A 22,839-nucleotide genomic window follows, 5' to 3' on the forward strand; every position below is an offset into this window, starting at 1 on the left:
AAAACAAAAAAAAAAAAAAAATTTTTATTTAAAAAATCTATGGATTAGGTTTAATCCAAGGAAAATTCTTTATTTGAAAGACATAAAAATATCTTTTATTATTATAATAAACAAAATATGGGATTTTAAAAAAAACAAATAAAAAAAATATTATATTTAACATATCTATTTTATTTAATTTAATTTAATTTAATTTAATTTAATTTAATTTGTGATTATTTATTTATTTACTTTATTTATCTAAAACTTTTTTTAAAACTAAACAAGTTCTTGATGGAATATAAATTTTGAGAGAATATGGTCTATCGTTCCAAGCGAAATTTTCTGTAAAGTGATAATTATCCTTACCAATTCTACAATGGCCACCAAATTCTTCACGATCGGAATCTAAAGCATTAACAAATTTACCTTCAACACCAGAACCAATTCTATAATCTGAAAAACTCTTGTTTGGATGGAAATTAAAAATAAAGATGAGACCAGCACGTTCGAATACAATAACCTTGTCATCTTCATGTTTGCAACTAATAAAAGCTTGTCCAGAGCTTAACCAATGCCACTCTTCCTCTAAACGATTCATAGCGATATCAAATTGACGTAATTGATTGTATCTAAGTAATTTATCCTTGTAGAGATCCCATCTACGACGAGCATGATGAAGCGAATTATTATTACCTTCACGTGGGAAATCGACCCATTCTGGATGTCCAAATTCATTACCCATGAAGTTTAAATAACCATCACCGCCAAGTGATGAAGTAATAATACGGATCATTTTATGGAGGGCCATACCACGGTCAATAATTGGAGTTTCTGGTTGAAGAGTTGACATATGGAAATACATTTCTTTGTCCATTAACCAAAAAGCTAGAGTTTTATCACCTACTAATGATTGATCGTGTGACTCGGCATATGCAATATTCTTTTCTTTATATCTACGATTTGAAAGCATATGAGCAATTGATCCCATATTCCAATCTTCGTCTCTTTGGTCTTTAACAAGCTCTATCCATTTATCTGGAATACCCATACCTAAACGATAGTCAAAACCACCGCCACCTTCACTTACTGGACGACAAAGACAAGCTAAACCGGTAACTTCCTCTGCAATAGTAATAATATTTGGATTTAATCGATGAAGCATTTCGTTGGCCATAGTAAGATATGATAAACCATCTTCGTCTACATTTGGACCAAAGTAGTCGCCATAAGAACATGCTGGAGCTAAACCGTGATGATAATAAATCATTGAAGTTACACCGTCGAATCTAAAGCCATCAAAACCATATACATCAACATAGAAACGAAGATTTGATAAAAGGAATCTCATTACTTCCCATGAGCCATAATTGAAAAGTCTACTGTCCCAAACATCATGATTACCACGACCACCACCATGGAAATAATGATGATCTGAACCATCCAATTGATTAAGACCGTCCAATACATTCTTTGAAGCATGGCTGTGAACAACATCTAACAATACTAAAATACCCATTTCGTGAGCTGTATCTATCATTTCCATTAATTCCTCTGGTGTACCGAAACGACTACTAATGGCAAAGAAATTGGTGACTTGATAACCAAACGAAGCATAATAAGCATGTTCCATAATTGCCATTAATTGAATAGCATTATAACCGAGCTCCTTGACCATTGGCAATACTGTATCTTTAAACTTTGTATAAGTTGAAATCTCTGGTAATTCACTAGACATACCAACATGTGCTTCATAAATTCTTAAATCAGTTGGTGGTAATGGTGCTTTATGTTTGAATTGATATTTAACTGGTGGATTCCAAAATACACCATCAAATACTGGATTCTCTTTAGTTTGTTCTACTCTTTTAATCCATGCTGGGATTCTATAATCCCAATTACCATTTGCTAACTTTAAATAAATCTATTTAAAAAAAATTAAAAAATTAATATTTTATATTTTATTTTTAATGATAATTTCTATTTAATACTTACTTTAATTTTAGATTTATGTGGGATTGGACAATTACCATTTTGGTCATTTGGAATAAAAATACTCCATCTACCATATTCATCTCTATTTAATTTATGACTAGTTTTACTCCATTGATCTAAAAAATTTAATATAAAATGTTATTATAAAAGTAATTTAAAACTTTAAATAAACTATGTGTACTTACTAAAATCACCAACTAAATAGACTTCGTGGGCTGATGGTAGCCATTCTCTATATTGAACACCTTCTGCTGTAACATTAAATCCAAAATATTCATAACCTTTTGAAAAATTTAATAAACCACCTTCATTTTCATCAAATCTCTTTATTGTATTTTGTACATGGCTAAATCTTCTTTTTAAAGTATCGGCATATGGTTCTAACCATGGGTCATCAGAAATTACTTTGGTCCCATCTGTAGCTTTGCTATAATCAACTTTTGTCATAATTATTAAATTATTATTTGATTATTTGATTATATAATAAAAAAATTAATTGCGTAATTTTTTATAAAAAAAAAAAAAAAAAAAAAAAGATTTATTAATAAATTATATTAAATTATAGGAGAAAAAAAAAAAAAAAAATCATTATTGGTTTGTGTGCATAGTTATTGATTATTATAAAAAAAAAAAATTAAAAAAAATTAATAAAATAATAAAAAAAAAAATATCATATGCTTTTTGTCGGAGAAAAAAAAAACATGAATGATGTTATTGAAAAAAAAAAAAAAAAAATTTTAATTTTCGTTGTAATTATGATATTATAGATTTTATGAAAAAATTATTGGTGTTATTATTTATTGTTATTTCTATATCTTTGGGCGTGTGGGTGTGGTATTGAAATTCTATATTAGATTTGCTATATCTTACTCTTGGTTGTCATTTTGTATTATAATTTAATCAATTATTATTACTATAACATGAAATGTAAATTAAAATCTGTGTTCAAAAAAAAAAAAATTATTATTAATTTTAAAAAAAAAATAAAAAAAAAATTAAAAAAAATTAAAAAAAAATAAAATTTAATAAAAAAAAAGAAAAAAAAATTGTTGGGGGGAAGCTTGTAATGTGCTCTAAATGGCCCAAAAAAAAAAAAAAACAAATATATATATACATACACCAAAAATGTGTTAATAAAAAAAATGAATTAATAATATTATTGAAGTTATATTTTTAAAATGAAATAAATAAATGAAATAAAAAAACTTCGAAAAAAATTTTTTAAAAAAAATAGTTTTTATCAAAACCTATAATTATCGTTTTTATTTTTTTATTTTTATTTTTTTTTAATTTCCCACACAACACTAAATAAAGTTTTTTTTTAAATATAAATATAAATTTAAATAAACTATAAAAATTAAATAATTCATAAACTGTTTTTTATATTGATTTTAATTTTTGTTATATTAAATTTATTATTTTATTATTTATTTTTATTTTTACATTATTAATTTTATTGTTGATCAGGGGAGGCGACAACAGTACGATGATTTGAAATTGATGTTGAAAAACCTCTGATAATATCTTTTATTTCTTCGTTTCTTTCAAAAGAGATTTGAGTTTTCCAATAAATGTGATATTCACGTAAACTGGTTGTTAAAGTTTCAATGGTTTTCTTATCAACTTGAGCATTTGTAATTAAAAATCTAATTAATTCCAAATGTTTTTCAACTGGTACAAATTCGGGATATCTATATGTAAAGTAGAGATGTTTGATGCCAAATTTATGTGGTAAAATGTTATTGTTGACAGAGAATTTTAATAAATTTACAAATGCATATTGAGTCGAAAATTTTACAATGGTTTCTTTAATTTGTTGTTCGATTCCAGGACTATAGGTAATTAGATTATTTAGTAAGTTGAAATCTTCAAATTTGCCAATAAAGAAAATTAATGAATCTAAAAACTCTGTTTGATGAGTGACTTCATAATCTGTCAAAAACTCGAAAATAAATACTCTTTTAATTTCTCTTTCTAAATTGAAATTTTCATAATCGACTTTTAAATAGCTTGAGTATTTGCTGTCCTTTTTAGATGATGAAAAGAATGGTGAGTCTTTTAAGGACATTTTAGCGGTGAAAGTGGTAGAAGGTAGTGTAGGTTTAGTTGAGGTGGTTGAGGTTGCAGAGGTGGTTGCAGTGGTGGTTGTAGTGGTAGTGGTAGCTGAAGTGGTTGTGGTTGTGGTTGTAGGTTTTTTCCCAAAAAATGAACCAAAAATGGATGATCTTTTATTAGTATTTGGTTCGGTTGTTTTTTTAAATGAATCTCCAAAAATACTTTCTTTTCCATTTGAAATTTCTGTTTTTGCATTAAATGATTCAAAGGGTTTTGGGTTAATCATTTCTTTGTGTTTGGTTAAGGTTCTCATTTTCTTTAGCATTGACTGATATTTTTCATCTTTTTTCTCGATATAAAAGCAGTGAACCAATGTGAGTATATAGTTTAATTGATCATTGAATGGGATGGTTGATGTAATTTTCTCAAAGTAGTGGTATGGAATTTTAGTTGTTAACAATACTGGTGAACCAAGCTTGACTAATTTTTTAAATAGCTTGTAGTCCAATAATAAAAGATTTTCGAAGAAATCTCTATATCTTTCGGGATACTCGGTGGGGATCTTATATTCAGCTTCATGTAAAAGAAATGTGACTAAACTATTTCTATGTGGTGATAATAAAGCCCAATATAATAAGTTGTTATAATAATGACCAAGATTTAAGCCATATTGCCCATGTAGATACTTTATCATTTCTAAATCACCAAAAGCAAATAATTTCCTAACAAGTTCACTTTCATTAAATTGGAAAGGGCCTACCATTTTATCTGAACTGCTTGATGAACCAGCAGAATCTATTTCTTTTCCTTTTTCTTTTTCCTTTTCTTTTTCTTTTTCTTTTTCTTTTTCTTTTTTGTTTATATCTTTGACACTTTTGAGATATTCATTTAAAATGATCTTTAAAAAATCTATATTGTTCTTTAAGATTGACATGTCAAATATATTTAATGAGCATTTTATGTCGTATGAATAAGTTGTTGTAAAACCAAGACGCTTTAAATCTTCTTCGTTATTGAAATAAAAACCTTCCATTAATAGAATAATGCCTTCAGAGTCTGTGTTGAATAATCTTGTACATGCTGGATTCTTTAAATTTAATACACCCAATAGTTTTTTAAAGCTTTCTTCAGTAACACCACCAAAATTAAAATGAGATCCAGTTTTGACTTTATCTTTGAATAATAACCATTTATCATGTGCTAAAATCCATTCTAATTTGATGTCATTATATTTAAATATTGCTTTGGTTACATGGTCATTTTGAAACTTATATGCATATCGTTCGAATTGATAGTAGTTGCTTAAACAGGTATAATTCCATCTTTCTACATATCTAAAAATTATATTTGATAAAACTATATTATTGAATACTGATTTATATAGTTTATATGTTCTTTCTGATAGTTGGTTATTTTTCTCCTCCATTTTTTGGAATATATAAATAAATGATAAAAAAAAAAAAAAAAAATATCTTGGTTTTTTTTTTTGGGTTTTATTTTTTTGTGCTGTGTATTGTTTAGGTTTTATTTTTTTTGTGGTTTTATAAAAAAAATTATTATCAGAAAATATTTATTTGTTTTAAAATATCTTATTTTGTTATATGTTGATTTTTTATTATAACAATCTATTTTATATGTGTTGTGTTGATATTTTTTAATTATCGAAATTTTGATTTTTTTTGGATTGACAAACTTATAAAGAGGAAAGTGAAAATTTTCACAAATAAAATAAAATTACAATGGTGTTTAAATTAACATATATAGTTTTTTTAAAAATTTTATTTATTTATTTGTTAAATACAAATATTATATATTTGTTTTATTTTTGAATTTTTTTTAAAATTTTTTAATTTTTTTTTTAAAATTTAATTTAAAAAAAAACATTTTTTTAAATTTTTTTATTTTTTTCCTTTAATTCCAAAAATTAATATATAATATTTAATCAAATAATGCCATTTTTTTATAAAGATAAAAGCAATAACAACCAAATTTCATTTAAAGATAATAAAATTATTTGGCCTTCATTAACTTTAGGTAATATTGGTCAATTAACAATAGATGTTTTAATATGTTCATTTGAATTCAAAAGAGTTGGATTTATTGTAGATGAGAATGTTATACCAATTGTTGGTAATGATTGCTATACAGTAGACGGTAATAACAATAATAATAATAAAGGTGTACTTTCAACTAGTATTGAGGTCTATCAATCTTCTCAATTTCCATTGATCACTTTAGTTCAACAAAGATCACCAATTATTGATGGATGTTTCTCAAAATTCTCAAAGCCATTATTAAATTGGATAAAAACCGAAGAATTTAAAGAAATTATATTTATTTCAAGTAGTAATGCAAATAAAAGAGTTGATTCACAATTATTTGGGTATGAAATAGTAAAATAAAATAACAAAACAATAATAAAAAATTAACAATTAATAAAAGCAATAAAATCATTTCATTATAATAATTACTAACAACTTTTCTTTTAAAATAACTAGTCCACAAATTAGATATATTAAATCAAATACAACATCAAAAGAAACAATTGATAAAGTTAATAGTAATGGTATCCCAGAAATGGAACTTGAAATTCCATCCAATGAATTTGGTGGCGAATTAATGCATCTCAGTAATAGATTGACTGGTTTAGCTAAAGAAATTTATTTAAATACAAATAGCGACTCATCAAATGGACCATCATTTTTATGTGTAAATTTATTTTGTTCTGAAGGTTATAATACTGTTGAAGCTTTACAAATGGCATATCAAATCTATATTTTAATTAAAAAAGGTAACACAACTTTAATAATATTTTATTCATTTTGTTTTATATAAACTTTATATTAATCCTTTTTTTTTTTTTCTCAATTTAAAATCAATTTTTTAATTTTTTTCAATTTTAAAAAAAAAAATGAAATTTTAAAATTAGATAATGATGAACCAAAACCAACTTTTAAAACCCCAAATAGCTGGAAATTACTTCAAGGTCCAACTTATGATCAATCGCTTTTCTTTTAATTATAATAAACTAAATAAAGGCAACATTACGATGTTTATACACAGAAAAAAAAAAAATTCGGAAAATGAAAATCAAAATGAACACACCTTTCTTTTTTTTTTTTAATTTTTTTTAAAATTTTTTTTTTTAATTTTTTTAAAATTTTTATTTTTTTATTTTTTTATTTTCATTTTTTTTTTTTATTTAATTATTTTATTTTTATAAATATATATTAATTATATAGTAATAATGTCATATTTTAATTCAGTCAGAACTCCACTTGTTAAAACTATTGTATGTTTTAAAATATAACCCAAAATAAAAAGGTTTTTAGCACAACAATAATAATCATAATAATAATAACTTCAATCATAAAAATGATCAAAATTTAATATTAAATTATAATTACACATTAATATTAAATTTAAAGACATAAAAAAAAAAAAAAAAAAAAAAAAAAAAATATACTAATACCATTTTAAATACAATTAATAAATCAATATATTTTAGGGATTTTTAAAATTCAATCCAAGTACTTATCAAGTTAGACATTTAGATTTACATGAATATCAAAGTAAACAATTAATGGATAAATTTGGTGTTAATACCCAAAAATGGAGAGTCGTTAAACAAGCAAACGAAGCAACCAAAGCTGCAGACGAATTAAATGCTAAGGAATTAGTAGTTAAAGCACAAGTACATGCTGGTGGTAGAGGTAAAGGTCATTTCATCGAAACTGGTTTCAAAGGTGGTGTTCATCTCTGTAAAACTGGTAAAGAAGCTGAACGTCTTTGCAAAGAAATGTTAGGAAAACATTTAGTTACTAAACAAACCACTGCTGAAGGTACCAAAGTTCAATCAGTTATGTTAGCAGAATCAGTTGACCCAGCTCGTGAATTATATTTAGCCATTGTTATGGATCGTAAATATGGTGGCCCAGTTATGATCGCCTCACCAAAAGGTGGTGTTGATATCGAAAGTGTTGCTGAAGAAACTCCAGAACTTATCTTTAAAGAACCAATTGATATTATTGGTGGTATTAAATCAGAACAAAGCAAACGTCTCGCTGAAAAATTAGGTTTCACTGGTGAAAAAGTTGCCATTGCTCAAAAACAAATGGAAAATCTTTATCAATTATTCATCAAATGCGATGCTACTCAAGTCGAAGTCAATCCATTCGCCGAAACTACCGATGGTAAAATTTATGCCATGGATGCTAAAATCAATTTCGATGATAATGCCTCATTCCGTCAAAAAGAAATTTTCGCCATGAGAGATTTTGCTGAAGAAGATCAACGTGAAGTCGAAGCCTCCAAATTTGGTCTCAACTATATTGGTCTCGATGGTACTATTGGTTGTATGGTCAATGGTGCTGGTTTAGCTATGGCCACTATGGATATCATTAAATTAAAGGGTGGTACACCAGCTAACTTCCTCGATGTTGGTGGTAGTGCCTCAGAAGAAGCTGTCACTGAAGCTTTCAAAATTGTTACCAAAGATCCAAGAGTCAAATCTATTTTAGTTAATATTTTCGGTGGTATCATGAAATGTGATATCATTGCCTCAGGTATTGTCAATGCCTCAAAACAAATTGGTTTAACAATTCCATTAGTTGTCCGTTTAGAAGGTACCAACGTCCAACTTGGTAAACAAATTTTAGAAAAATCTGGTTTAAATATTATTACTGCTAATGATTTAGACGATGCCGCCGTTAAAGCTGTTGCAACTTTAAAAAATTAAATAATAATATAATAAAATAATAATAAATATAAAAGATAAATTAAATATTATAAATAATAATAATCAAATTAATTTATTAATCAATATTTTTTTTAAAAAAAAAATTTAAATATAAAAATTTTTAAAAAAACTATAAAATATTTATTTAATAATTATTTGATCTATTGTTATCATTTGAACTATAGTCATTATCATTACTTTCATTTGATGTTCTGGTATAATTGTTTTTTGATGAGGATGTTCTATTATCAAACTTTTCTTCTACACTTTGGCCAAATGAGCTTAATTTGTTTCTGGTATTTTCTAAAAAACCTTCTCTTTGATTTGATGTGTTTCTATTTGAATCTTCATTATCATAAGATGAGGTATTTCTATTTGGGTTATTAAATTTATTTTCTGTTTCTTCTTCAATGTTGTTTAATTTATTTCTAGCATTATTCATAAAAGATGAAGTTCTATTATTGGTGTTAGAGGTTGGTTCTTCAACATCATTTTCATTATTTCTAGATGAAGTATTTCTTGTTGAGGTAAAGTTTTCTAATTTTTCTTTGGCAGAATCCATAAAGCCTTTATTTTGATTATCTTCATTTGATGTATTAAGTCTATCTCTTGATCTTTCTACAAAGCTTGTGTCACTTTGGGTTGATTGATGGACTGGGGTATTGTGGGTAACTGATGATGTTGGTTTTAAACCGATTAATCCCATTGCACTTTCGACTTTATCTTCAACATTTCTATTTAAACTATGAATTTTATTTACTGAACTACCAAAAAATCCTTCATTATTGGTTGAAGTTGTATCTTCATTATTTGTTTGTGATTGGTTTGGTTTTTTAGATTTGAAGGAGGTGAGTTTTTCATCAACTGTTTCATTAATGCTATGAAGCTTTTGCAATGAACCACTGATTAATCCTTCATTTGTGTTTCTATTGGAGTTGCTACTGTTATTATCATTGTCATTATCTGTATTGTCTACAGAGTAGTTTCTTTCATGGGATCTGTTTGTGTTGTTATTGTTTTTTTTATTACCCATTATATTTAAAGAGCCCAATGATTCTTCAATTTTACCCATTAAACCAACTGATTCATTATTATTGTTAGAGTTGTCTTCATTTTCAGCTTCATTGTTTTGGACTGGGGAGGATGTTGAGGTGTTTTTAAAAGATTGGCTAACTCCTTTGGTTCTTGTAGCGAATTCAGATCCAATATTAGATTGTTCTGGACTGGCATGCTCAGTAGCTTGTCTTGATAAAGATGCACCTGCTTTGGTGGTTGTTTCTAAAGCATTAGTTGCGCTTTTTATAAAATTCATTTTTATTTCTATTCTAAAGTATTAATTAATTAAAAAATCTTAAAATAATTATCATTTTCTTTTTTTTTTTTTTTCTTAAATATTTTAAATATAAAAAAAAAAAATTAAATAAATAAATTTATAATAAAATTGTTTAATATCTTTTATTATGTAATTATTATTATTATTTCTATTCTTTTAAAACCAATAAATAATATAATGGTAAAATAAAAAAATAAAAAAAATTAATATTTTACCCCACCCACAAAAAATTTCAAAAAAAAAGATAATTATCTGAAAAAATATGAAAAAAAATTTATTTATTATAATATGATATTAAAAAGAAATTTTTAATTGTTTTGATAGCATAATATTTATTTGTAAAATAGTTTAATCAATAACAATCTTTTGTTTTTTTGTACAAATCTTAAAATTTTTTTTTTTTAAATAAAAATGAAATAAAAAAAATATCACAATATGCATTAGTATTAGTATTTTTTAAAATTAATTTTAATTAACAAATCTATTAATTTATCTTTGGATAATACTATGAATATAATTTCTAAATTTTAATTTAAAAAAGTTATAATAAATTTATTTCAAAAATATAATTATGTGAAATTTCATGTTATAAAAAAAAAAAATTTATAAAAATGATTTTGAAAAAAGTTTTTGACCTGGTTTGATTTTTAATATTAAAAAACAGTTTTTATATATTTTTATTAAATCCAAAAATCATAAATAAAATTAAACTCTCTAAAAAAATTGTGGACAAACCCAACAAGTTTGGTAATTTTATATTGTAAAGTGAAACAAGAAAAAGAAGATAGAAAATAATAAAAACTTACAAAATTTTATATATAAAAATTGTTATAAAATTATTTTAACTTTTGATTAATAAGTTATTAAAATTTCCCTCAATGATAAATTCTTAAGAGTGGAATATATATTTTTGACATGTTCTATTTGTGTAGATTCAATTAAATAACTTGATTCTAAATTACCACATGCTGCACAACTTGAGGAAACTTAATAAATAAAAGGAAAATAGATAATATTTTGTGTTTTTATAAATATTTGTTTATTTTTTTTAATTTTATTTTTTTATTCTTTAATTGATGGGTCTCTGATAATTTGTGGTTGGTAGTCTGGTTTAATATAATCAGTTAAGAATTTAGCGTATAATTCATAACGTGCAGTCATTTGGAAGTTCCATTTATCTTTAACTTGTTGACATAAATTAAGATCGACTTCAGCAATATTAAGACCATCGGAAACACGTGAAAGAGCTGGAGAACAACAGTTATCTGGTGATGAGAAATAAGATGAACCGTAGAAATGACCGAAATCTTTATGGGCTGGTTTACCATTACCTGATGTAAATTCATTTGGGAAATGTTCAGTTCCAACACGATTAATTGAACCTACAAAATAGTTATTTGTCATAGCAGCGTTTCTAGCTTCGACACCCCACATTGGTTCAGAGAGTTCGCCAACTGTAGCTGATGGATTAAATACGATTTCTGAACCGTTGAGACCATATGCTAACCAATTTAAATTGTGGTGACGACCATAGCAAATGTTGATACCAATTTTACCATAAATTGTTTCAAATACTGGGTGGCCTAATGTTGATTCCATGTAATAAGTTGATTCATTAAAATCACCAGTACGTGGAATGTGATTCTTTCTACTTTTGCCAATAATGTTACCATTATTACCTACAACTACTGCTGTATTATGAATTGTACCGCTGTGAACTTCATCTCTTTCTAACATTGGTGAAACAATTACCATATTATATTTTCTAGCCATTCTTTGAATAAATTTAACTGATTGACCATTTGATGCTGATTCTGCAAATTCTACCCATGGATATCTTTCTCTAGTACAAAATGCAAATGGCATATCTAATTAATAAATTAGTTAATTATTAAAAAAAAAAAATTTAAATTATTATTTATTATTATTTATTATTATTGCTGTAAATGATTTTGTTTAAATATGATACATACGCCATGTTTCTTGAAGACATAAAACATTTACACCCATAGCACCTGCAGCATCAATCATTTTTTCAATTTTGGCTTCAATTGCTAAATATTGTTCTTGGACTGGAGCAGTGGTTTCTTTGCCAATTGTATTTTGGATAATACCAATTCTGACAATTCTTGGTTTTCTTAATTGTTCTGGTTCAGCTTCGATCCTATCATATTTAAAAATAATAAAATTTATTAAATATTAGATATTATTATTTTTTATTAAAAAATATAATGCTTACTTTGAGGCAACAATTTCAAAATTATGTTTTTTGGAAAGTTCCAAAGCTTCTTGGGTAATTGGAATTGATTGTACATGTTTGCCTCTATTGGTTCCATAGAGAATTCTTTTAACTTCAGAAAGCTCTTCGGCTGGAATATATTTTTCTAATGTGGCTTGAACGCTTTCAAATTGTTTCTTTTCCATATTTTTTTATTTTTATTATTTTTATTATTTTTATTATTTTTATTATTATTACTATTATATAAATTATTACAAAATCAAAATGAATTTTTTTTTATAATTTAGATTATAATAAAAAAAAAAAAAACTAATTTTTTAAAATTTTTTTTTTTTTAATTAAATTTAAAAAAAAATATAAAATATTATGGAAATAATATCATGACTTTTGATGAACCAGATAAATAAAAAAAAAAAAAAAAAAATTTAAAAAAAAATTTAAAAAAAAAGATATTTCATATAATTGAAAAAAAAAAAGGAAAAGATATGATACCATAATGGTTTAAATAAATATTTCTTATTTTTTATATTATTTTTTTATTTTTTTATTTTTTTTTTTATTTTTTATTTTTTTTGTGAATAAATAGTTTAAAAAAAGATATATTAAAATGAAATATATATTTTTTTGTTTCTGAAGTGGTGGTTTTTGTAATCAGGAAAAATTGGGGTTAATTGTACAATTCGCTTTTTTTTTTTATGGTTTAAATATTAACTATAATTATATTGTTATAATTATATTATATAATTATTGTTATTATTGTATTATTATGTTATATTATTATTATTATTATATTTATTATTATTATTGGACTTCTGAAATTATTTCTTTTAAACTATCAGAGCTACTGTTTGATGAGGTTGTATTTGTATTATTTGTATTTGTTTCATCTAATGTATTATTATTAAAGTTATTATTGTTTGTATTGTTTAATTCAGAGATGTTAATTTCGGTATTTTCATTATTGTTATTTGCTCCATTTTGAAGTTCGCTGTGATGCTTATTATCTAGATTAGGTGAATTGTTAATTTCAAATTCTTCTAAAGATACAGTTGTAGTTGGTTCTTTATTTGATTCGTAGTCATGAATTGTATTTAGACCTCCATCTTTATCTTTCATGGTTTGTTGATGTATTGTAGCATTGGTTTTCTTATGTGAGCTTAATGTATCTTGTCTTGTTTCTTTTGAAAAACCGATATAGAATAAACCAAAGAATTTGTTAACGTGTCTATTATTGATAACATCAATTCTAATTGGATATACAACAAATACAACTTCTAATGTTAATGCGCTAACTAATGTTAATGTACCATAGCTGTATTTTGATGAATCATAATAAATTAAAACTCTTAATAAAGTTAAACAAAAGAATGTTGCACCAACAACTGCTGCAATTACTGTAAATATTTTCTAAAAAGAATAAAAATTAGTGAATATTTGATTTTTCATTTGATAATTATTATAAATACATACAATTCTTCTTCTAACTTTTTTATTAAATACATAGAGATTTAAAACAATAAATGTAATTAAAATGAATAAAACACCAGTATTTACAAAGAAATCAAAATAGATGGATGCTTTTTCTAATGCTAGTCTAGTTTGTAAATAAAATACTTTTGCATTTGATATAATTGTTAATAGTTTGATAACAAAATTCGAAAATTGAACTACCATAAAAACCGGTCCAGTATATTTTGTAAAAATTGCCCCTTTTCTTATTTCAAAAATATCGGTAATCATACCAATCCTATATAAAAAAAAATAAAATAGGATTAGTAAAATATAAATAAAAATAATTTTTTTTCGAGATTCTTACCAATAAGTTAGTAATAAGATAAATGATGATGTAAATAGGAAACCGCAAATATTATATACCACTTTATAAAAAATTGTCCAAATGGCTGGGTTATAATAAAATCTACCAATTTGAATATAATTTAAAATTAAAATTAAAAAGATGTAGGTTAAAATTAAATAATGTATTATTTTCTTTAGTTTTGCTGCTGTATTCTTCTTTTTTTCATAACGGTATATATATATAAGTTTGAGTATCACCACTAATGAACAAAATGTTAATATTGCCATATGGGTTTTTGTCAAAGACTGAAGTGCTGGTAATTCTTGAGCACCCATCTTCTGTAAATATATTATTTAAATAATATAATAAATTTAAATTATTACTATTATTCCTATTATTCCTATTATTATTTTTATTATTACTATAAAAACTCCGTATATTATTGTATGTATTGTTTTTTAAATATTGTTATATAAAGTGGGTGGCTTTATATAAATATAAATATAAAATTTATAAAATAAAAAAAATTTGTAATAGTATTTTTTTTTTTTTTTTGAAAAATTAAAATAAATTAAATTTTTGATATATTAAATAATAAAAAAAAACAAAAAAAAAAAAAAAATATATTATTATCATAAAATTTTTTTATTTATATGATATAGACATATTTATATACATGTTGTTTTTAGTTATTGTGCGTGTGTGTATTTATATAACCTACTAGTAGGGGTGTTGATAATGTGTGTAGAGTTAATTAAAATTGGGTGTGTTATTATTTTTTGGGGTGTGGGTGAGTACGAGAATTTTTGTGTGTGTGTGTGTGGAAATTTATATATTTATATTATTTTATATTTTTTTTTTTTTATACATATATATATCAATATTATCATAATTAAAAATAGTTTATCAAAACTAATTTCCCAATATTTTTAAAATTATATTCATTTTTCAATCAAATGGTTCTATTTTTAAATTAAAAATTTTAAAAACATTTTTTTTTTTTTTTTTTTAAAATTTTTTTTATATTTTTTTTCTTTTAATTTTTGGTTTTTCACACAATTGTTTTTTTTATTTTTTTTGTTTTTATAAGTTTAAATATATAAAATATATTTCGTTAAATTGAAGATATGTAATGTTGTGATGAAATCTCAATCACAACCACCAAACAATTTAAAAATTAATAATAATAAAAATAAAAATAATAATAATAATAATAATGATAACACTATTAATGATGATAATAGAATTAATACAAAGACATATTTAGAGGAATCACAAGATAAAAGTAAGATAAAATTTAATAAACCACAATTAATTTAAAAAACAATTCCTAACACTCTTATATTTTTTTACTTTTTTTACTTTTTTTTTTTTTGTTTTTTGTTTTTTAGGTGAATTAATTTTAAAATTAATTAAAAAAAAGAATGATCTTTCAGTAATTTTGGAAGGTTTAAAGAGTAATAAAAATAAAAATCAAATAGTTAATTATAATAGCGAAGGAAATGACAACAATAACAGTAACAATAATAACAATAATAATAATAATAATAATCATCAAAACAAAATAAATTTATCCACCACAATGAAAGAATTAATTTTAAATAAAACAAAAGATTATAGTGGTGATGGTATAAAAGATATTTATGATGACGATTTATTTTTAAAAGACATTAAAACAAAAAGTTTGTTTTGTGAAGATATTATAACATCATCAAAAAATACACAAGAAGAAACAAAGTCACACTTTTTCCAACTTTATGGCATATCAGTTTATAATAATAATTCAAAATGGTTAAATTTAATAAATTTTAATAGTAATAAAAGTAATAATAATAATAATAATAATAGTCAAGAGGGTTATTTTAATCACAATCACAATGGTAATGATAGTGAACCCAATTATCTTTTATTTAGATTTGACACATATTTAGATAGTAAGATTTCTATTTTATTAAATAAATTAATTTAATAGATTAATACTAATTTTTATATTTTTTTATAGACAAATATTACGAACATTATTTGGTAAATTTATTTCAAGACAACCTCAAGGGAGTAATTCAAATTGCTAATCACAATTTACCATACTGGATACCTATTCAAACAATTGCCGATAAATATTTAGTTAATAATAATAATAATATTAAGGTTGGTAATAATAGTTATATAATATTTTCACATTTTTAATGTAATTAATTATTAATTGTTTTTTTTTTTTTTCAAATACAGATATTTTGCGAATTAATACAATTATTATTAAATTGTTTTATTCAAAGAAGAGAAGAGTACAACGAAACATTAATTAAAGACGAGAATAATGGCTATGAAATCATATTTCATCAAAATAACGAATCATACACCCATTTCCAATACAAAATTTTATATTACTCAAACGAAAATATTTTACATTTCGAAATAAAATATGAAAATTTAGCACACCATCTACCATCAAAATTAATAATAAACAATAGTAATATCAATATTTCAAATGATTTAATAAACACCAATAATAGTAGTAATAATATTAATAATAATAATAAAATAATAAAACAGTTAATTAAAATAAATAGAGAAAAGCCATTAAAGCCTAATAACGATATAAATAATTTTGACACTTTGGAATATCACGATTTTAAACAATTATTTAAACATCTTAAATAAAACTATACTTTTTTTTTTTTTTTTTTTTTTTATAAATTAAATAAATTATTTATTTATTTTTAAATTTATAATACATAAAATGATTTATTTTTTTATTACAATTGTTTTATATAAAACAATTTTTCGACTATTATGATTAATAATATTATTATTATTTGTTTATAATAGTTTAAGTTTGATGATTATTATCATCACTTATTGATTCCATAAAGCTGTTATAGGACAAAGAGTAAGACAATGATAAAAAGTTATAGGTTTTTGAAGGATTTCCATTTTCATCTAAACTAATCCATTCAGATAAAGTTTTTTGAAGTTTATCAATTTTGACAGGTTTAGATAAATAATCGTCCATACCAACTTCAAAACATTTATCTTTTGAATCGTTTGCTGTCATTGCAATAATTGGGACTCTTTGACAATTTGGCTCTATTTCTCTAATAATTTTTGAGCATGTAAAGCCATCCATTTCAGGCATCTGACAATCTAATAAGATTAAGCAAATTGGTACACTTCCTATTGCCTCTAATGCTTTAAGACCATTGATACCTATAATTGCTGTATATCCCAATTTTTCCAACTGTCTAACTATAACTTTGATATTAATATCATTATCTTCTGCAACTAATATATATTTCTTTTGGATTACTATTTCATTCGTTATTTTTGGTTGTGATATTTGTTGTTGCTTTTGAACCTCTACGATCTTATTATTATTATTATTATTATTATTAGTATTATTATTATTATTATTATTATTATTATTATTATTATTTACATTGACATTGTTGTCGATATTGTCAGTATTATCATTACAGTTATTTGTGTTATTATTAAGTTGATTAATATTTTCCATTTCATTTTTTAATAAGTTTTTACTTCTTATAATTGAATTGATTATTTTACTGTATGTTATTGGTGTTAATAGGTAGGAGAAAACTTTTTGATTTTGTAACCATTTTGAATTTATATCTGTACCATAAATTATTACCTTTTCGTCGGTTACTAATTCCAATAATTCATCTATAAATGTGAGTTTGTCTGTAATGATAATAACATTAATTGGAGTATTTGTACTCTTTGAGGTTTCAATAATATCAGCAGCAGTATTAAGTTTTGATGCATTAATACATTCACATTTCATTGATAACAGTATCGATTGAATAGACATCACAACTAATTGGTTTGACTCAACAATTAGACAATTCTTTGAGCTAGCGTTTACATGTGATGGGCGATATTCGGGGTAAAAAAATTGATTAGCAGCTGGGACACTGTTTGGTAAATAGGATGGTGAGGAAATTGGAACTTTAATTGAAAACCAAAATGTTGTACCTTTGCCATCTTGATCCCCACTTTCCACTCTAATATAGCCACCCATCAAAGCAACCAATTCTTTGCAGAATGATAAGCCAAGACCTGAGCCACCATATTTTCTACTAAATGAACCATCTACTTGACCAAATGGAATGAAAATTTGTTCGATCTTATCTTCTGGAATTCCAATACCACTATCTTTAACAGTAAAACGAAGAGATATTTGATCGCCACTTACATAGTCGGTAGAGATTTCAAGCAAAACAAAACCAGACTCTGTAAATTTGGTGGCATTTCCTACAAGGTTTAATAAAACCTTCTTTAATGAGTTTCTATCACCAAAAATAACTGGTGGAACTGGATAGTCTCTACCCATTGTAAATATTAAATCGATACCTTTGTGGTTTACTACAGATGTTTGAGATTCGAGAACCTCTTCAATCATTGGTAAGAGTTCAAAGCTTTCGTTTTCTAATGTGACTTTTCCGTACTCGAGTTTACTGAAATCCAAAATATCATTAATTAATGAAATTAATGAGTCAGTTGATCTCTTAATAGAGTCTACATTGTCTCTTTGGGTTGGAGTTAAATTTGAATCTAATAATAATTGGCTCATACCAACAATACCATGGCATGGAGTACGTAGCTCGTGACTAATGTTTGTAATGAATTGGGTTTTAAGACGAGTAGCTTCAATGGCAGCTAATTCAGCTTGTCTATATCTACTAAGGTCAAATACAAATGTTATACATTGTTCAGTACTACCATCAATCATTGCGGATGTAATTAAAACGGGTACTCTTTTGCCACTCTTGTGAGTATATGCTTTTTCAATAGGTTGACACCATCTTTTAGATTTTAACTCTTGTAAAGCTCTTGCTGAAATTTCGAAATATTCGGGTGGTGTTAATAGCATCCAATCTATTTTTCCTTCTTCTAAATCGCCTCTAGTATAACCTATAGTTTGTAATAACATATCGTTGGCCTAAAATAAATAAAAAATTTAAAAATAATTAATATTAAAAATAATATATAATTTATAAAAAAAAATATACTCACATCTAAAACTATTCCTTTAAATGTTGAAAACATAACGCCTAATAAACTTAATCTAAATAAAATATTATATGTATCTTTACATTTTAAGAAACATTCTTTTTCAGCTTCTGAAATTAAATGTTTCTTTTTTTCCAATAATATTGATGATGAGGATTCACTTGGACCACTTAAATTCGAACATAGTCTTGTACGTTCAATATTTGGCATTTCGTATAATGATTTAAACTTCTCTAACATACAGTCTAGATTTGCACTACCTTTTATACTGATTTCAGCACCATCATTAATTAAATAATTAAATGTGACACCGAGCCAACCTATAACTTGTTTCTTTGAACATACTACACCTTTATTCTCATCTTCGTTAAATATTGGATAACCTGCAATCTTGTAAAGTTGAACATAATTGTTTGGAGTTTGGAACCAGTAGAGAAATTCGAAAAGTTTAAGGGTCTTTAAATTGTTTTCAAACATTTCAGAGAAATTTGTACGATAAGTTGGAGGAACCCATCCAAGGAAATCTTCGAAACTATTACCACTACATTTTTTATCATCAATGGGTATTTCATCTAGCTTTTTAAAGAATACTATGTTTCCATTGTGGTCGGCTCTCCATACTATTAAAGGTGTTGTTTTTAAAAGAAAAGAAAGATTTTCGAAACTACTTAATAGTAAAGAATAAATTCTTGAGTGCTTGCTACTCTTTGGTATATGTGAATGAAATGATTTGTTATGTTCTTTTTTGGTTGGTGTTGAGCCATTTGATGATGATAATGATACTGATGATGATGTTGGTAATGATCCATTGCTATTATTAACACTAAAATTACTGCTACAATTACTATATGAGTTGCTACCACTACCATTTGAGGTCGCAACACCATCACTTGATAAAACAGATGATTGGTTGGCGGATAAAGCGGATGCAGAAGATAGTGATGAGGAAGAGCCAGCTGATATCATAGAGTTTAATGAATTGTTTGAAGCAGAGTGTAAAAATGGAGAACTGTGTGCATCTGGTGATAAGCTTAACATTTCCATTTCATTTTGTAAAGATGAGAAAAATGATTTTGGTTGATAGTTTAAATTGATATTTACAATGTTTTCAAATATACACAAACAGCCATCGGGAAATGGTTTAATGGTTGCTTTGGCTTTGTATTGTTGTCTAATTAAAAAGTTACTTAATAAAACCTTTTCTGTAATTGCTTTTTGTTCATGAAAAGAGTCTAGTATACACTGAAGAATTGAATTTGGTTTTGAAATTGAATTGGTTGATTCATTTAATGATATTGTTTCATCAGTAGTTAAGTTTTTTGTAATACTAATATCTTGATCAATGTTCTCTTTATTTTTTTCTTGTTCTTGTGGTTGTTGGTTTGAAATGTTGCTATTACTTTCCTCTAGCTGCTTTTGTTCTTGTTGCTTTTTATTGTACAATGAAATATATGGATCTAAAATTTTAGTTGGATCGGTATTTGGTAATAAACCAGGGGCCAAATTATTTATTGGTAATGAGTTGTTTTCTAGTGGTGGAAATGTATTATAGTGTGGTGATGGAATTGATTTTAGAGAGTCAACTAGTTGATTTGATGAGCAAGATAAAAGAGTTGTAAGACGTTCATTTGCAAATCCATTTAGTGTGATGTTGCCATTTTCACTATTCTCTACAATTCCAATTTGAAAAACTGGACATGGTAAATAATCTAATATACATATTGTTTTTTCAACTGATGGAGTTGTTATAAATTTAGGTGATGCTTCATTAATTTGCAATGAGGATCTTCTTTTACCTAAATAAGGTTGTTGCTGTTGGTCTTTTAAATTTGGTGTAGATGTAGTGGTTGTTGTTGTTGTTGAAGATGATGGTGATAGTTGTGGTGATGTATTTGTCTCATTCGGAATGGCGGTATTGTTTGAAGTAGTAAATAATGCTCTTGTTCCGTCTGGGTTTGGTTTTGAACTATCATAATTATCATTTTCAGTATTAGTATCACAATTATTCGGGTTATTAATATTACAGTTATTAACATTATTTTTTTGTTGTGGAATTCGATTTTCAATAGATAAAGTACAATTTGAAAAAGAAGGTGAAAAACTACCACTTTTATTATTTATTTCAATAGAGTTTAATGCTATTGAGGGTGTGGGTGGAGTTGATGATGATAAACCACAACATTTTCCTGATAAATCAAGTGGGGGAAGAATATTATTTGAAGTTGAACTTGATCTATCTAAAATATGGTTTGAATTTATTTCGATATGAGGTGAGCTCATATTAAACTATATATATTCTATGATGGTTTAATTTAAAATTTTTTTTTTTTAATTTTTTTTTATGTTTTTAAAAAATTATTAAAAACGATTGTTGAAAAAAAAAAAGAAAAAAAAAGAAAAAATTAAATATATTTGACGTTGTTATTTATTTATTTATTTATAATTATTTATTTATTATGTGTGTTGGTGATAAAAGGATAATAGTTATTTTATAAATTGAGGGGTATTAAAAAAAAATGATTTATTTTTATATTTTTGAGATTCTATATAAATAACTCTATATATATTGAATTAATTATTAGTATGATATTGAGAGAGGTTAATTAATATATAAACAAATCAGATATTCCCAAAAAATTATAAAACAAATAATTTAAAAAAATAAATAAAAAAATAAATAAAAAAAAAATAAAAAAAAAAATTAGAAAAATTTAAAAAATATAAAAAATCTTTTTTTTTTTCTTTGAGGGAGGTTTGAAGTTTTTTTTTTTTTTTTTCAAGAAACCAATAAAAAAGGATTAATAAATACCTTTTTTATGTATAATTAAAAAAGAAAACAAAAATATTTTTATTACTCTACAAAAAGAAATTTTAAAACACACCACTTTATAAAAAATATTTAAAGCAGTTATTTGATATTTGTAGTGCGGAGTGTTTTTTTTATAGTTAAAAAAATAAAATGGAGGAGTTGGGAATTGTGTGAATAAATTTTATAAAAGTTGAATAAATTAAGTTTGATATTATCTCTTAAATTCTTTTTCTTATTTTTAAAATTTCTTTTTACAAACAATATTATTATTTTATGATGATATAAACCCCCAAAAAATTTAAATAGTTGTGCAAATGTTGGGGGGGGGGGGGTAAAGTATCATTGTGATTTTTTTTTAATTAGAAATTTTAAAAAAGGAAAAAATTAAAAATTAACATATTTATATAATCCTATTTCCAAACAATGTTTAAAAGAGGTATGATATATGTTCTGGAATTTAATTAATTCGAAACCAAATGCAAACAAAATTTTAATACTTGCATGCTTTTAATAACAATACATAACTAAATTAAAAAAAACAAAAAAAAAAACAAAAAAAACAAAAAAAAAAAAAAAACAAATAAAAGTACCTTGTTTTAGAATGAATTAATTTTACATTAAAAAAGTTTAAAATAGTCCATAATTTTTTTTTTATTTTTAGAATTTAGATATTAAAAAAAAAAGAAAATTTTTTTTTTTAATAATTTTAAAAAATAAATTAAAATAAAAAATTAAAATTTTAATGTGATCTTACATTTTTAAATAATTATTTTTTTATTTAGTTTTAAAAGTTCAAGTTAGTTTTTTTTTTTAAATTTTAAAATGGAAAAAAGAAAATAAAAAATTAAAAATAAAATAAAAT

At 24.3% G+C, this 22,839-nt stretch overlaps 9 protein-coding genes across 9 annotated transcripts; 3 read left to right on the forward strand and 6 right to left on the reverse strand.

The window, feature by feature from the left end:
* Nucleotides 1-152: 152 nt before the first annotated feature.
* DICPUDRAFT_50145 (1,4-alpha-glucan branching enzyme) lies at nucleotides 153-2,874 on the reverse strand. Its single transcript, XM_003291891.1, has 4 exons — nucleotides 2,845-2,874; nucleotides 2,160-2,411; nucleotides 1,975-2,090; nucleotides 153-1,903 (listed from the first exon to the last, which is right to left on the reverse strand). The coding sequence occupies exons 1-4, from the start codon at nucleotides 2,855-2,857 to the stop codon at nucleotides 233-235; spliced, it is 2,052 nt and encodes a 683-aa protein (XP_003291939.1). The 5' UTR covers nucleotides 2,858-2,874; the 3' UTR covers nucleotides 153-232.
* Nucleotides 2,875-3,427: 553 nt separating this feature from the next.
* On the reverse strand, nucleotides 3,428-5,455 carry DICPUDRAFT_82589 (uncharacterized protein; the record flags this gene model as incomplete). The annotated part of the gene is made up of 1 exon (XM_003291892.1): nucleotides 3,428-5,455. One exon carries the CDS (start codon nucleotides 5,453-5,455, stop codon nucleotides 3,428-3,430), a length of 2,028 nt encoding a protein of 675 aa, XP_003291940.1.
* A 523-nt stretch (nucleotides 5,456-5,978) lies between these two features.
* On the forward strand, nucleotides 5,979-7,047 carry DICPUDRAFT_156595 (uncharacterized protein; the record flags this gene model as incomplete). The annotated part of the gene is made up of 3 exons (XM_003291887.1): nucleotides 5,979-6,412; nucleotides 6,528-6,820; nucleotides 6,959-7,047. The coding sequence occupies 3 exons, from the start codon at nucleotides 5,979-5,981 to the stop codon at nucleotides 7,045-7,047; spliced, it is 816 nt and encodes a 271-aa protein (XP_003291935.1).
* A 229-nt stretch (nucleotides 7,048-7,276) lies between these two features.
* DICPUDRAFT_156596 (succinate-CoA ligase (GDP-forming)) lies at nucleotides 7,277-8,767 on the forward strand (the record flags this gene model as incomplete). Its single annotated transcript, XM_003291888.1, has 2 exons — nucleotides 7,277-7,321; nucleotides 7,538-8,767. 2 exons carry the CDS (start codon nucleotides 7,277-7,279, stop codon nucleotides 8,765-8,767), a joined length of 1,275 nt encoding a protein of 424 aa, XP_003291936.1.
* A 145-nt stretch (nucleotides 8,768-8,912) lies between these two features.
* Nucleotides 8,913-10,079, reverse strand: DICPUDRAFT_82591 (uncharacterized protein; the record flags this gene model as incomplete). Its single annotated transcript, XM_003291893.1, has 1 exon — nucleotides 8,913-10,079. One exon carries the CDS (start codon nucleotides 10,077-10,079, stop codon nucleotides 8,913-8,915), a length of 1,167 nt encoding a protein of 388 aa, XP_003291941.1.
* Nucleotides 10,080-11,162: 1,083 nt separating this feature from the next.
* Nucleotides 11,163-12,524, reverse strand: DICPUDRAFT_156598 (uncharacterized protein; the record flags this gene model as incomplete). The annotated part of the gene is made up of 3 exons (XM_003291894.1): nucleotides 11,163-11,968; nucleotides 12,074-12,264; nucleotides 12,340-12,524. The coding sequence occupies 3 exons, from the start codon at nucleotides 12,522-12,524 to the stop codon at nucleotides 11,163-11,165; spliced, it is 1,182 nt and encodes a 393-aa protein (XP_003291942.1).
* Nucleotides 12,525-13,140: 616 nt separating this feature from the next.
* On the reverse strand, nucleotides 13,141-14,472 carry DICPUDRAFT_156599 (uncharacterized protein; the record flags this gene model as incomplete). Its single annotated transcript, XM_003291895.1, has 3 exons — nucleotides 13,141-13,746; nucleotides 13,810-14,086; nucleotides 14,156-14,472. The coding sequence occupies 3 exons, from the start codon at nucleotides 14,470-14,472 to the stop codon at nucleotides 13,141-13,143; spliced, it is 1,200 nt and encodes a 399-aa protein (XP_003291943.1).
* An 805-nt stretch (nucleotides 14,473-15,277) lies between these two features.
* Nucleotides 15,278-16,798, forward strand: DICPUDRAFT_82594 (uncharacterized protein; the record flags this gene model as incomplete). Its single annotated transcript, XM_003291889.1, has 4 exons — nucleotides 15,278-15,422; nucleotides 15,529-16,071; nucleotides 16,140-16,285; nucleotides 16,367-16,798. The coding sequence occupies 4 exons, from the start codon at nucleotides 15,278-15,280 to the stop codon at nucleotides 16,796-16,798; spliced, it is 1,266 nt and encodes a 421-aa protein (XP_003291937.1).
* Nucleotides 16,799-16,967: 169 nt separating this feature from the next.
* Nucleotides 16,968-21,448, reverse strand: DOKA (uncharacterized protein; the record flags this gene model as incomplete). The annotated part of the gene is made up of 2 exons (XM_003291896.1): nucleotides 16,968-19,097; nucleotides 19,172-21,448. 2 exons carry the CDS (start codon nucleotides 21,446-21,448, stop codon nucleotides 16,968-16,970), a joined length of 4,407 nt encoding a protein of 1,468 aa, XP_003291944.1.
* Nucleotides 21,449-22,839: the final 1,391 nt, after the last annotated feature.

This window comes from Dictyostelium purpureum, assembly GCF_000190715.1.
Source record: "Dictyostelium purpureum unplaced genomic scaffold DICPUscaffold_308, whole genome shotgun sequence".
Taxonomy (NCBI): domain Eukaryota; phylum Evosea; class Eumycetozoa; order Dictyosteliales; family Dictyosteliaceae; genus Dictyostelium; species Dictyostelium purpureum.